The sequence below is a fragment of the Pelophylax lessonae genome (assembly GCF_965119305.1).
Source record: "Pelophylax lessonae genome assembly, chromosome: 4".
In the NCBI taxonomy this organism is placed as follows: domain Eukaryota; kingdom Metazoa; phylum Chordata; class Amphibia; order Anura; family Ranidae; genus Pelophylax; species Pelophylax lessonae.
In genome coordinates this window covers 500,130,215-500,144,530 of record NC_138771.1, presented here as the reverse complement: position 1 = coordinate 500,144,530, position 14,316 = coordinate 500,130,215, and the positions used below count along the sequence as shown (strand labels likewise).

The following is a 14,316-nucleotide window of genomic DNA, read 5'->3' as shown; positions in this document are numbered from 1 at the left end:
TCTTGGGTGGAGGTGGCTTTCGGGCGACATGCTAGAAAAAAGCACCCCTTTCCCTGCCTCATATATGTCATCAGATCCTGAATCTGATTCGGCTGCAGCGGACGTGGGTCTCCCTGCTGGTTGTGCGACCACGCACCCAGAATCCTCAGATAGTGAAGAGGATTCCTCCACATCTGCAACCACGAACGAAAAGGCGCTGGTAGAAGTACCGATTGTATCTCTGCATGAGACCTTGAAGGTGGCGGACGCAGCTGTGACGGAGGCGCAGGCTCCCTTTTGGCACTCACAAGCTATTCAGAGCAATGTGTTTCCTTTCCCTGCCTATTTTGACAGAGTTATCTCTAAGAGTGGGGACGACCAAATTATCCCCTTGGGGTCCCTGATTTACTAGGCGGTACCCCTATGAGAAGTCCCTTATTAAGAACTGGACTGTTCCACCAGTGGTGGACCCTCCGTTTCAGATTGAACAAGGCAGCCATGATTCCGGTTGAAGAGTCTCCGGCCTTTAAGGATCCGCCTGACAGGAAGGCAGAGGCTGTGGCCCACAATATGTACACTCTGGCTGGTTCAGCACTAAGGCGGGTATTCACCATTGCTCTGGTGTCGCAAACTCTGAGTGGGCGAAGAGATGATAGAGGAAGAGGTAAATGGCGCTGCCTACAATAGATGCTTTTTATATAACGTATTTATTAATTTTTTGCAACAATTAGTTGCCTGGAGAAGGGTTTATATATACTTTTTAATTTAGAATTAATTTAAAACCAAGTAGAGTTGTCCGTTCATCTGGAGGGGTTTCATCAGTTGTGTCTCCGGTAGGGCATCTCCGAGGTGGATCTGTTGGCATCTCGGCTCAACAGAAAGGTGCAGAGGGTTTGTTGCTGGGTCATGGGATCCTCTGGCGGATGCCACGGCTGCCTTGGTGGCCCCGTAGGATGTTATCGTCTGATTTATGCCTTCCCTCCTCTCAATCTTCCGCCCAGACTTCTACGAAGGATCGAGGCAGAAGGGATTCCAGTGGCTGTGGACTGGTTCCTCAAGTGCGGTCTCCATTTCCGCCTTGGGGCCTCATTTTGGTGCTTTCGGTCCTCCAGAAGCCACCCTTTGAGAAACTGCGGGAGATTCCCTTGCTTACGCTGTCTCAAAAGGGGGCTTTTTTGGAGGCGATCACCTCTCTGCTTCCTCTGCGACCATTTCAAGATGGATCAGTCAGACGGTTATTCAGGCATATTCCATCAGGGGTCAGGTTCCTCCTTTCCCTGTCAAGGCGCACTCTACTCGGGCACTTGGTGCCTCCTAGGCCTTCCGTCATCAGGCATCAGTGACGCACGTTTGCAAGGAGGCTACCTGGTTATCTGTGCACACTTTTACAAAGTTCTATAAAGTTAATGTGTTGGCATCTGCGGATGCTTCTTTTGGCCGCAAGGTTTTGCAGGCTGCTGTTTACAGGACCTGATCCTCTTGAGGGTGTATTGTTGTTTTCAGGTGAGCTCCAGTTGTTTTGGTTGAGCTCCTGTTGCCTGGTTGGGTACTGTTTAGCCTTGGGAATTTTTTTGGCTGGTCCCACCCCTTATGTTTAACACTGCTTTGGGATGTCCTTATGGTTCTGAAGATGAGGAGCTGTGTCCGTTAATTAACGAAAGAGAAAATTTGGATTTTTGACTTACCGTAAAATCCATTTCTCTGGTATTCATGGATGGACAAAGCACCCACCCCTCTGTGAAGTTGTAATTCTTATGACACTGCTTGTAACAAAACTGACTACCTATAGCAGAGAGAGGGAGTATACCCCCTGGTACTGCCCATAGGCGTAGTCAGACTTTTTTTTTTCTGCTTAGCGTCCTACTCCTGTAGGGGGCAATATAACCCAAGGGTTATGAAGATCAGGAGCTGTGTCTGCAAATGAACATCAGAGACATGGTTTTTACGGTAAGTCAAAAATCCCATTTCTCTTATGTCCTCTGACAGTCGCATCCCCTCCATATGTTCTTCACTATTGGGGTAATGGCGCCCTCTGCAGGACACACCTTTAGGGGGCTGTCCCTCTCAACATTACCCTCAGCCATTCAGTGCTGCTCTTCAGTTTCTTGCTGCCTAGCTTAGGAGTAGGACTAGGTTTCCCTGCTGGGACTCCTGTCTCAGTTTTTATTTTTCTTTGAAAAATGTTTTTATTTTATTTTTCCTCACTCACTATCGCTAGTTAGTCAGGGGGATCCTCCTGGAGAGCAACAAGAGACAGCCGGGCTGGGTCTCACACTGGATAATCTAGAGATCCTTATGTTGTCCCAGCCGGGCCTACGAGTGTGTGCAGGTTATTGGTCCGCCCAGGCCTCGCCACGATGGTGCCCCGATGGATGGGGACGAGCCTGCGGAGACATTTTTCTTCGCCAGAACAACTCAATTCTGGAACGCCCTGTGTTGCAGCGTCCCCCCTTGGCTGACAGCACCCCCACTCATGGTGGGAGCTGGTCCGTATCGGAGCGGAGCCCACGGTCCCTGGTATGGTGAGTGATGCTACCCCCCCTGTGCCTCGGACAGCCATCTAAGGGGTGGTTATGTGGGCCCACTCCATGGGGATGTCAGAACATGTGGTTACTGTGGTGTCCCCCCTGGCCGGTCTGGATGGTCCTTGCCTCCCTGCTCCCTCATGGGGGCGCGCTGTGGCAAAACGCTGCATGGGGGGGTGTGGGTTTTTTTTACCTTGTCCTGGGGGGCTTCCTGATGGATTCCCGCAGTGGCCAGGGTCCTGGGTTCGGCCGCCATTTTGGGTGAGGGCATGCCAGGCTGACTCTTAGTAAGGGCAGCAGCAATTTTTTGTTATTTGGCGCCGGTTCCTACCCTTTTGTGGACCCAGTGTCCAATCGCTGGACGGTGTCATCTAGGGTGGACCACACTGTTTCCAGGTTGAATAACTCCACGGTGGTGCCCTTGGAGGACACCCTGGTGTTTTAGATCCCGATGGATGGGCACGTGGAGTCACTTTCCTACCACATGTATTTGGTGGCGGGCTCACTCCTCAAGCCTGTTTCGCTTCCGTGCTGGTTTCTCAGTGACCTCGTAGACCAAGATAGCCCAGGCCATACCTGTGGGATGCGCCCCTGGACGAAGCTCCCCTGGTCGCAAGGTTGTCTGCAGTGAGGATTGCACCTCGCCGCATGGTGTAGCTGAAGAGCTGGTCGGCAGATCATGCCTCAAAAAAGGCCGTGTCTGAGATCCCCTAGGGGGAACATCCTTTTGGGGACCCCTTGGATGAGATTGTAAAGGGTCTTACAGGGGTTAAAGTAAACTCCCGCCCCAAGGGCTCATCGGGGGCCTTTTCGTGCCTCAGGGGCGCAGGACAAAGGTAACTCTTTCAGGCCTCCGGCGGTAACAAGAAGCCCTGGTCTGGTAAGCCCAAGGCCAGTCAGTCCGGTGCTGCGGCCCAGTCTTCCTCCGCCTGAAGGGACGCCCTCACCCATTTTCAGGAGTAGGGGGACGTCTGCGTGGCTCTTAGGAACTCTGGTTGTCCCGGATTCGGGACAAGTGGGTTCGCAAACTGATTAGTTCAGGGTACAAGATCGAATTTCGATCTCACCCAGCGGACGGGTTCTTTCCATAAAATCTCCCTCTGTCTCCCGATCGTTTAAGAGATCTTAAGGGGGCTGTGCAAGTTCTTCTTGCTCAAGGAGTTGTACCAGTTTCTCAGCAGGCCAGGTTTTGCGGGTTCTATTCAAACATGTTCACGGTGCCCAGAAAAGAGGGCAAAGTGTGTCCGATTCTGGACCTCAAGTCTCTGAACCGCCTTGTGCGGGTGCTGATGTTCTGGATGGAATCCATCCGGTCGGTGGTAGCGTCTTTGAGTCAGGGGGATTTTCTGGCCTCCATCCACTTAAAGGATGTCTATCTGCACATCCCTATCTACGAAGGTAATCCGCAGTATCTCTGCTTCGCGGTGGTAGAGGACTACTTTCAGTTTGTTGCATTACCCTTTGGTCTAGCTTCGGCTCCAAAGGACTTTACTAAGGTTTTGGCTCTGGTTCTGGCTCTGCTGGGCAAGTGGGTGATTGCGGCCCTCGGTTATCTGGCCGACCTCCTTTTGAGGGCGAGCTTGTGTGCCACTCTGTTGAGAAATCAGATAGTCATGGTTCAGGCGCTCCAGGAATTTGGGCGGATCATCCATTTCCAGAAGTTCGGCGCTGACACCGTCTGTCCGCCTGTGTTACCTGGGCACGGTCTTGGACTCCGCTCAGGCGTAAGTGTTTTTCTCCCGGAGGAAAAACTTCGGACTTTGCAGGCTGAGATCAAGTCCCTCTGGGACAACGATCTCTCCTCCCTACGGGCCTGCATGAGGTCCCTGGGGCTGGTGGATTTGGCCTATGAGGCGATCCCGTTTGCTCAGTTTCACACAAGAGCTCTGCAAGCAGAGATTCTTGCCAAGTGGAACAAAGATCCCCAGTCACTGGACAGGAGGATATGTTTAAGCCGTTTTCACGAGATCGGAGCTTTCATGGTGGCTCATGTCGCCCCCTCTGACCCAGGGCACGTCTTTTTCTGCCTCTGTTGTGGACGGTCATCTCCATGGATGCCAGCCTGACGGGCTGGGGTGGAGTGCTGGACACCCTGTGTGCCCAGGGGGGGTTGTCAGTGGAGAAGTCCTACTTACCGATAACTATCCTGGAGCTTAGGGCGATCAAACTCTGCCTGTTCCATTGGGCGACTCGGTTGCACGGTCGCCCGGTTCGTGTTCGAACGGACAGTGCCACGGCTGTGGTTTACATCAATCACCAAGGGGGCACAAAGAGTGTCCGGGCGGCCAAGGTAGTGGCCGCAATCCTGACTTGGGCCGAGGCGCACGTTCCTGCTATCTCTGCTGTTCACACGCGTCCCGTCTCAACAAGAAGGTGGGAAGGTTCCTGGCCAGGGCCCGAGATCCTCTGGCGGACGCCACGGACGCGTTGGGGGTGCCCTGGCACCGGTATCGGCTGATTTTATGCCTTCCCTCCGATTCAGCTGTTGGCCAGGTTCCTCCGCAGGTTGGGGTTGGAACGGGTGCTGGTAATTTTGGTAGCTCCAGACTGGCCTCGCCGGTCTTGGTATGCAGACCTCATACAGATGGTCGTCAAGCTTCCCTGGCAACTGCCTCTGTGAGAAGATCTGCTGTTTCAAGAGCCGTTCTTCCATCCTGCTTTACGGTCTTTGGCTTTAACGGCATGACTGTTGGAAGCCAGGTGTTGAGATACAGAGGACTCTCTGTTTTGCTGTCCTTCCTACCTTGCTGAGAGCTCGGAAGGCTACCTCCAGGAAAATTTACCATCGTGCCTGGAAGGTGTGCTTTGCCTGGTGTGAGTCGCAAGGGTTTTATCCTCGCTCCTTTTCAGTGGCGAGGGTTTTGGCCTTCCTGCAGGAAGGTGTGGAACAGCGTGTGGCGCTGGGCACGCTCAAAGGTCAGTTGTCGGCCTTAGCCTTTTTCTTCCAGCATCCCTTGGCGACTACTTACTTTGATTCGCACCTTTATTACAGGGATGCGTCGTCTGGCTCTCCCGCGGAGGGCTCCTTTGCCTCCGTGGGACCTGGATTGTTTTTTTTGTCTGATTTTCAATGGCCTCCCTTTGAGAATATCAGAGAAGTAGCTCTGCCTGTGTTGTACCAGAAGGTTGCCTTTCTGGTTGCTATCACATCTGCTCGCATAGTGTCTGATTTGGCAGCTCTGTCCTGCCGTTCGCCTTATCTGGTTGTTCATAGGGATAAAGTGGTCCTGCGACCAAATCAGTCTTTTCTCCCTAAGGTGGTGTCGGCCTTCCACCTCAACTAAGATATTGTGTTGCCTTCGCTTTGTGCGTAGCCCAAGCATCCCAAGGCTTTGCCTTGCATTCTTTGGACGTGGTTGGGGCGATCGGGGTTTAACTGTCTGCCACTGAGTTTTTTAGGAAGTCTGATTCCCTCTTTGTCCTTCCCGAGGGACCTCGGAAGAGTTCGGCTGCGTCCGCTGCAACCATTTCCAAATGGATCAGACAGACTACTGTTCAGGCCTATTCACTAAAGGGTCAGGTGCCTCCTTTTCCTGTGAGGGCACGTTCTACTAGAGCTGTGAGTGCCTCTTGGGCTTTTCGCGATCAGGCTTCTGTGGCTCGGGTGTGTAATGTGGCGACCTGATCGTCTGTGCATACCTTCACAAAATTCTACATGTTGACGTACTGGCATCCTCAGATACTTCCTTGACTGCAAAGTTTTGAGCGCTGTGGTCTGTTGAAGAGACATGTTTTTTCTCTTCCTGGGGTGAAATTTGTTCTGGGGTTGGCTCCTGTTGAGCTTCTGTTGCCCTGTTGGCTCAGTTTTTTTTCTGGCCTTGTTGACACGTTGCCGTTCTGTGGTTGCGTCTTTTCCCACCCCTCACACCTGCACTGTTTTGGGACATCCCAATAGTGAAGAACATATGGAGGGGCTGCGACCGTCAGAGGACGTAAGAGAAAATAGAAGTTTTGTAAGAACTTACCGTAAAATTATTTTCTGAGTCCTCTGACAGTCGCAGCCCCTGCCCCTCTATTTTGAGGTTCGTTGTCTTCCTGTACTGCTTGCTATGAAACTGAAGAGCAGCACTGAATGGCTGTAGGTAATGTCAAGAGGGACAGCCCCCTAAAGGTGTGTCTTTGTTTAACTCTTTTTTGGTCAAGTTTTCACTTTCTAGCCTGCTCCTGCAGAGGGCGCCATTTCCCCAATAGTGAAGAATATATGGAGGGGCTGCGACTGTCAGAGGACTCAAAGAAAATAATTTTACGGTAAGTTCTTACAAAATTACATTTTTTTTTTTTAAATTTTGGTTAGAGCCAATGAGAAGTTATAACCCCTGTCAGAATTTTTTTTTTTTTTTCTTTACCATTTGTGTCCTATTGTTGAGATTTCCCTTTACCTCACTTCCCATAGCCAAACAGGCAGAGAGAGGAACTACCTTCAAATTAATAAAATTCCCTTGGGACCCCTAGGTCATCAGAACTAGTGTCCCCATTGGAAGATTTCCCCTCTATTACTTTTCTGGGAACAACCCAAAATTTGGGATTTTCTTTTACTTTCACTTTTTATGATAATAATAAACAGTACAAAAAGAGAGGTTGAATTTTCCTAACGGGGGCACAGACCGCAATAAAAACTGACAGGGTTTCTAATCCATCTCCACTCTATCCAAAACTAAAAAAAAAAATTGCATTTAGTTATACTTGAATCTAATCTTTTTGTAAACCAAGACAGGCAGGTCTTTGAGGGATCCTTACTTGTAAAGTGAGTAGGTAGGTTTCCTGAATTCTCTGTTTAAAGAGGAACTGCAGTCTGCTCACATAATTTGTAATAAAAACATATTTTCCATTCTGAAGCTTTTGTCCAAACACTTTGCATATTATTTTATATGTGCTGTGATTCTGTACTTGCCAAATATGCTGCAGAAATCTCTCTCCACTAGGTCTGGCTGCAGCCATTTAACTGTGGGAAGCTGATGTGCTGAGTCTGCACTTCCTGGATTTACACACGCACACATATATATGTATATAAACAGACACATATATATACAGACAGACACACTCACACCACTGCTTGCCTGCTCATTTCTCCTCTCTTGATGAATACTCATGGATCTCTGCAGTCTTCCGTTATCTCCACCCTCATCCAGCCCCCTCCAGCTCTGCAGCTTTCATTGGCTTTCCTATGACTAATCCCTTCTCACTTGCTGGCAAACTCTCACGAGAGTTAGAGAAAGAGAACTGTGAATGATCTCATTAACCTAGGGCTAATGACCAGACAAGAAAGAGAAAGTGGGCTGTATAAGGTATTTATTGGCAGCAAAAAAAATGTTTTACTATCCAAAGTTAAAACAACAAGGGCAGAGGATTTAATAGATGGAAAGATGAAAAAATGACCGAAGAGCCGCTTTAATGTATTATTATTCATAACAAAATTTGCAAGACACATCTGCATGTGATGTCTAACTGGGAGACATTATATTGACACATTGATTGGGGTAGATTTACTAAAGGCAAGTAGATTGTGCACTTTGCAAGTGCAGTTGCTCCAGAGCTTAGTAAATGAGAAGCTCAGCTGACTTCCATCATCAAATCGTGTGCAAGCAAAAAAGCTGTTATTTATGCTCCTTGCTTGGGATTGGGTATTCTTTGCAAAGTGAATCTTCTTCTCATTTACTAAGCCCTGAAGCAACTGAACTTGTGGAGTGCAACTGCACTTGGAAATTGCAGTCTATTTGTCCTTGGTAAATCCACTTCACTGACTTAACAGACTTTCTGTATTTGAAAGACAGGAAAGAAACCTCAGCGAGGTTGTTTTATTAGTTTTTTTGTGTTTTTTTTTTCAGTAGCAGCAGTGCAGAAGTCTGGTGAGCATGGGAAAATGCTGACATACTGATCTGAAAAATAAACCCAGGTTAATACTAAAACAGGCCGTGTAGTTCTATGGAGTGTAAAGAATGAAGTAAACCATCAAACAGACTGATTCTTCTGCAGTTTCTAACCTGTGATAAGATCTGACAAACCCAGATTTCTACATCTCTTCACTCTGCCCGAGTGGTCAGAGAGATTTCTTATTGACCTGGGAAATTCACTTTATTGCTCTCTCCATGGGGAGAATGTAACCTAGATCTGCATCACTGGATCTTCTTATTGACTTATTGAAAAAAGGAATATTTTGAGTCTTGTTAATAACGGTACTACAGTTTTAGTTTTTGGGAGAATTGAGCTTTGCATTCCAACACATTCTGTTTACCCAAGACTTTAAAGCAACTCTGTTGTCATGAATGTCACCCTTCAAAAGAAGATGAAAAAACCAGTCTAGAGGCTGCTGACTCCTATCTTCAATCCCTTGCAGAGCTACTACAAGCAGTGTATCTTCAGTATTCAGCTACTTTTGGATGTGTTGGATGCAGTCTCCACCACAGGACACTTTGGTTCCACAATGCCCGCTGCTATCCCACGAATGTGTTCTGTAGTGACGTAGCAGCGAGCAGGTGGAACCACAAAGTGCAGTTGAACCAGGCATCGGATAGACCTTGAATGTGCAAGATTTCTGGCCATTACAGCTTTGCAAAAGAGCATGTAGCACTGCCCCTGTAAGGACTGCCAGTTGTTCACTTCACGGGTCCCCCTGAGTTACCAGCACATAGTCATGACAGATACAAGTTCTTAAATCCTTCACTCGGCTCACTCCAAAAATCAGTCCAAGGGTATTTGGTTGTTTTGTGGTTTATTGTAAAATGGGGATAGGCGAAGGAAATCATGGGATTCTCCAATTTAGCTGTAGACAATGTTGAGGACTCCTGTCATCTGATACAGCCAGGCTGTCGATTCACCCTGCCACTTTGGATGAATTTGGATTGAGTCCCTTTTCCTAAGATGACTTGGTGAAAAAAACATTATCTTCAGGACACTCTTCCCAGTATCCTCTTTCTCTTCCTCTGCTGACACCCGTCCACTGACTATCCTACGAGCAGGGGTGGCCCCCCTCGGGTCAGGCCCCTTGACACAACTCCATGTACTCACGATACTGCAGTCCCAGGGTCTCCAGTGTCTTCCCTCTCAGTCTGCTTTCCTGGACCTCAGGGTTCAGCTCCTCTCAACCGCTCCTCTGGTCCTCAGAACAACCTCCTGCAACCACATGACACCTCTACAGAGGATTAGGCAGCCGTCCCCTCCCTCCGGGACTCTGCTCTCCAGCCAATGACCCAGCAGCACATGTGCTCCTGGCTTTTATACAGTATCCCAGAATGCACTGAGGCGACCTGCCCTCTGCCAATCACCAGGACTGTATCAAAAGCCTATGTACCCATTTGTCAGGTTATCTCCCACTGTCCCAACATGCCTCCCTATTTGACCAGCGTGAAACACTCTTCAGACTCTTCAGACTGATTGAATCGCATACTGAGCACATTGAGCAGACCTCACTAAACCAATCCTTCTCCCTGATAGGCAGAGAGCAATATAGATTTACCTGCAGCTCCTCCTGCAGACAGAGCTCAAAACTATACTCTCTCACTAGCACCTACCTAGGAGGGTACTACAACCATATATGGGAATCATCTCTGAGACTGGGTAAGGAGTAGTAATCTTTTTTGGCAGGGTGTTTTTTTTTTTTTTTGGGTCAGAGTCTGTATAAAGAAACACTGTCATTTTGCTTCTTAAGGGGAAAGTGACATCTCCTGATAGCTCGCCCCCCCCCCCCCCTTGCACTATAGTCATGAATCTAACACTGTCTTCTCACTCCATTACTCCAAGAAAGCATGGCTTCCTGGTAAAGGAAACCTCGATCTTCCTCATGTGATGTTGCCCAAGCCTAAGTGGCCAGTCGCAAGGACCAAGCACAGTCCCATGGCGGGACCACTGATGTCATCCAGCTGATATCAAGTGGATGCTTGTTGACTCTTACAGCAGGGAGGAAGTGTGAATGGGTGTGTATACCCTGCTCGGGAGTGGGCTGTTTGGAGGCACTGTCACTTCGCCCTGAATGGGCAGCTCATAGTGTCTATTCCACTCTTCATATTTTTGTTTCCAATAATTTTGTATTAAGAAAAAAAATCATGGAATAAAAGTACAAAGAAGCATTGCAAAGTAATGTATAAAAAAAATTACAAGGCCAAATGCTTCCGCAAGCATACATATAAAGATACACATACAGATAGAGTAACAGGGGAATGCTACAGTCCATGGTTTAAATAAACCTAACTATATGCACAGGAAATGCATTGTATAGCCTTCGTATCGGACAGGTCAAGCACACCAATATTCATAATTACTTTACTGAACTGAATAGCAAAAATACCAAGGCTTGATGTGTCATCTACAATTAAATAACAAAATGGGGTATCCGTTATGTTCTCAAGCTGTATTCGAATTCCCCAACAACCTCCAGGGGGGGCCTTGTAGCCCAAGTGGTAGAAATGGGCCCCCTATCAAATCACACTTCCCAAGGAAAGGACAGAAAGAAGAAAACAAGAAAGAAGAGGGAAAGGGAAAAAAGACATAAGACAATATGTGCCAACCCTCCTTACCCTGAACACTGTCTAAACAGAGGTAACCCGAGCACCACCCGTTGGATATTGAATCCAAGGGCTGCAGGATTTACTCTACATTATTTGATATTTAAATCTCAGGTTTGTGTTGTATCGGCCTTTGTTTGGACCAGGTCCTGGTTCATGGTATATCTCATGCGGTAACATTTTACCTTATTTTCTTTAAAGAGAAGAAAACACAGGAGCCCGCAGGAAAGAAGAAACGTGAAAGCCGACTTTCCTGTCCATACTATTCCTATGAGCAGATGCAGTTCCTACGGGATGAGATTCTTGTAGAGGTGAAGGACATTGAGCAGCTTGTTGTACGGGCTCAAGAGGTGAAAGCTTGCCCATACTATGCCAGTCGCTTTGCCATCCCAGCTGCCCAGGTGAGCCAGCTAAGGAGTGTGAGCAGTGTTACAGGAATGATTTGATTGTATAGGTAATGCACAATAGTTTTGTTTGTATTTTATTTGTTATGATTAGGACTAATAAAGTACAGGTTTTAGTGCCGGTTCACATTTCTGCGATAAGGAAACGCTGCAAATATACAGCGTGTTCCTGCATCGCATCAGCACCCCTGGCAGTTCACACTGCCATATGCGATACGCTGGGGTTGTCAGTTACAATTTAACGACACCCCCAGATCAGATCGCATATCGCAGTGCGATCTGAAAGTTCGCACAGAATCGAGTCGCACTAGTGTGAACCACCATTCGATCCGATTCTGCTGCGGACCAAAAAAGGGTCCTGTGTGAGTTAGGTGCGATTGTGGTGCGAATTCAGCCATACAAACTGTATGGCTGAACTTGCCCCGCAAGGAGATCGCATGTCATTTTAGTAGCAGTGCGCTCCGAATTACATGCGATCTCTGTGATCACACAAATGTGAACCGGTACTTCGAAAGGTTTTTTTCTTTTATTTTTAGGTGCATCTACAATATTAGATTTTTTTAAGACTAGGAATATATGCATTTCTGAAAAATATATTGTTTACAAGCTCCAATAGCTCAAGCCTATAGATAGTCAAAGCAGTGACTCCTCCCCCACCTGTTGTACAATGAAGTCAGAGGTTTCAAGTAAAGAAGGGTCAACAAGGCCTATAGTGACAAGAATACCATCCCCACTGTGAAGCATGGTGGTGGCTCACTGATGTTTCTGGAGGTGTGTGAGCTCTAAAGGCACGGGAAATCTTTTGGAAATTGATGGCAAGATGTTATCAGAAAACACTGGCAGACAATTTGCATTCTTCTGCACCAAAGCTGCTCATGGGATGCACTTGGTCTTTCCAATGACCCTAAGCACAAAATGAAGTTGACCCCCCAGTGGTTAGAGCAGAAAAAGGTGAAGGTTCTGGAGTAGCCATTACAATCTCCTAACATTAATATCATAGAGCCACTCTGGGAAGGTCTCAAATGTGTGGTTCATGCAAGATAGCTAAAGACTTTGCATGACCTGGAGGCATTTTGCCAAGATGAATGGGTAGCTATACTACCTCCAAGAATTCAGGGCCTCATGAACAGCAATTACGAAAGACCGCACACTGTCATTGAAACTAAAGGGGGAAATACACTAGAGATCGACCGATTATCGGCAACACACGATATATCGGGGGCCGATATGCACTTTCCCCGATATATCGGAGTCAGCCCCTGAGGTTACCGATATTGCCGATATTTAGGGAAAGTGCATGTCCTGGGGTGATGCCTGCAGCTAGAGGCATCACCCTGGTACCGGTGTCCATAGCCGACGGTCGGCTGACTTGTAATGACAACCGATGCGGCTGTCATTACAAGGATCGGGAGGGGACGTCTCCCCCCTCCTGCTGACTTCCATGGCTCACCCGGGTTTCCCGTCCCACTGGGAGACCCGGGCATTCTACCTCCATCGCTGCCGCCAAAGAGAAGACCCAGTGTAGCATGAAGATGTGTCCCTGTGAAAGCCGGTATCCCTGCCGCAAGTACGCATGCCTCGGTCTCCATGTAAAAAACCCGGAAGTGATGTCATGACATCACTTCTGGGTACTCTGCGCCAAATTAAAAAAACTGACAGCATTCAAGACTTTTGAACATTAGTCATTTCATTTGTCTACTAGTTGCCATTTTTTGTTTTATGATTGTGCCATTCTGTGATGACCCACAGTCGAATATGAATCCCATAAGAAATAAAAGAAATGTGTTTTGCCTGCTAAATCATGTTTTCTTGGTACATACTGTATATTACTAAATCACCAAGGGTATGCAAACTTTTGAGCACAACTGTACATGCGTACATAACTTCACAAATACAGTATACATATGCATTGAAATGAAAATAAAGAAATATCAGATGGTAAGGGTGTAGGTTCCTTTTGCATTTAATATGATCAGATGCTATATGGTCAATACATGCCATTTTACCATTGTACATATAACTAAAATACACCAGAGATAAAACAATTAAAGATGAAATGAACCTTTAGACAAAGACCTTTAAGGGACAGCGCAGTATTGCTTTTGATATTTACCTGATCTTTTGACCTGGTCCTCTTTGGTCCTGGTAGCAGTTTACAGTTATATTTATCATACGTACCAACGTTGTTCTTTACGTGCCCGTTCAATGTCGCCCCTGCGTGGGCAAGCCATGGCTTGTCATACCCTCTTAAAAATTGTAATAAAAACATACAACAGAAAGATGAATTTAACTTTCTCTTACGTCCTCCGACAGTCGCCGCCTCTTCATATTCGTCACAATGGGGTATTAGACTTTGCTCCGAAGGAGTAGCTAGGCAACAGAATATGTTAACATTAAAGCTTTTAACATATCCCACCCTCAAGGGGTGGTCCCCTCAGTCAATACCCTCCTACTTCCTGCAACCATATCTCAGTTTCAATGTCTAGCTTGTCAGGAGTAGCTGGTTCTCTCTGTGCTGGGGCTTGTTGCCCCAGCCTTTTTCTTTTTTGATTTTTTGTTTGAGTTTTTTCTCTCTCTTTACTTAGCTGTTCTTTTTGTCAGCATTAGTTAGTTCTTCTGATGAAGAGGATCATGCGGGCTGGGTCTCGGGCTGATCCCCCCTGGTCGCAGGTCGTGGGTCAGTGGCTTCCCAGCCTGCCATCGAGCATTCAGCCAGCTAACGCTCCTGGCGCAGTGAACGACCCATCCCTGTTTGGTGCAGGGATGATTGGTGAGGTGGCTACCTCACTGGACGCTGTGCGGTTTCTTAACCCCCATTTTGTGCGTCCTGAATGCGACTCTCCCTGCCTCATGTGCAGCGGCTTGTTCGCCTGTGCGGGTCCCCCATGCCATTGAGAGGTAAGTGTATCT

The 14,316-nt window shown here is 47.6% G+C and overlaps 1 protein-coding gene across 2 annotated transcripts in view; it reads left to right on the top strand.

Annotated features, from left to right (window-relative positions):
- Positions 1–14,316, top strand: part of DDX11 (DEAD/H-box helicase 11) — a 224,026-nt gene that overhangs the window by 82,769 nt on the left and 126,941 nt on the right. For both annotated transcript variants that reach the window (XM_082257212.1, XM_082257211.1), the window contains exon 8: positions 11,204–11,403. In XM_082257212.1, coding sequence (XP_082113338.1) covers positions 11,204–11,403 — 200 coding nt within the window. The remainder of the gene's footprint in view (positions 1–11,203; positions 11,404–14,316) is intronic.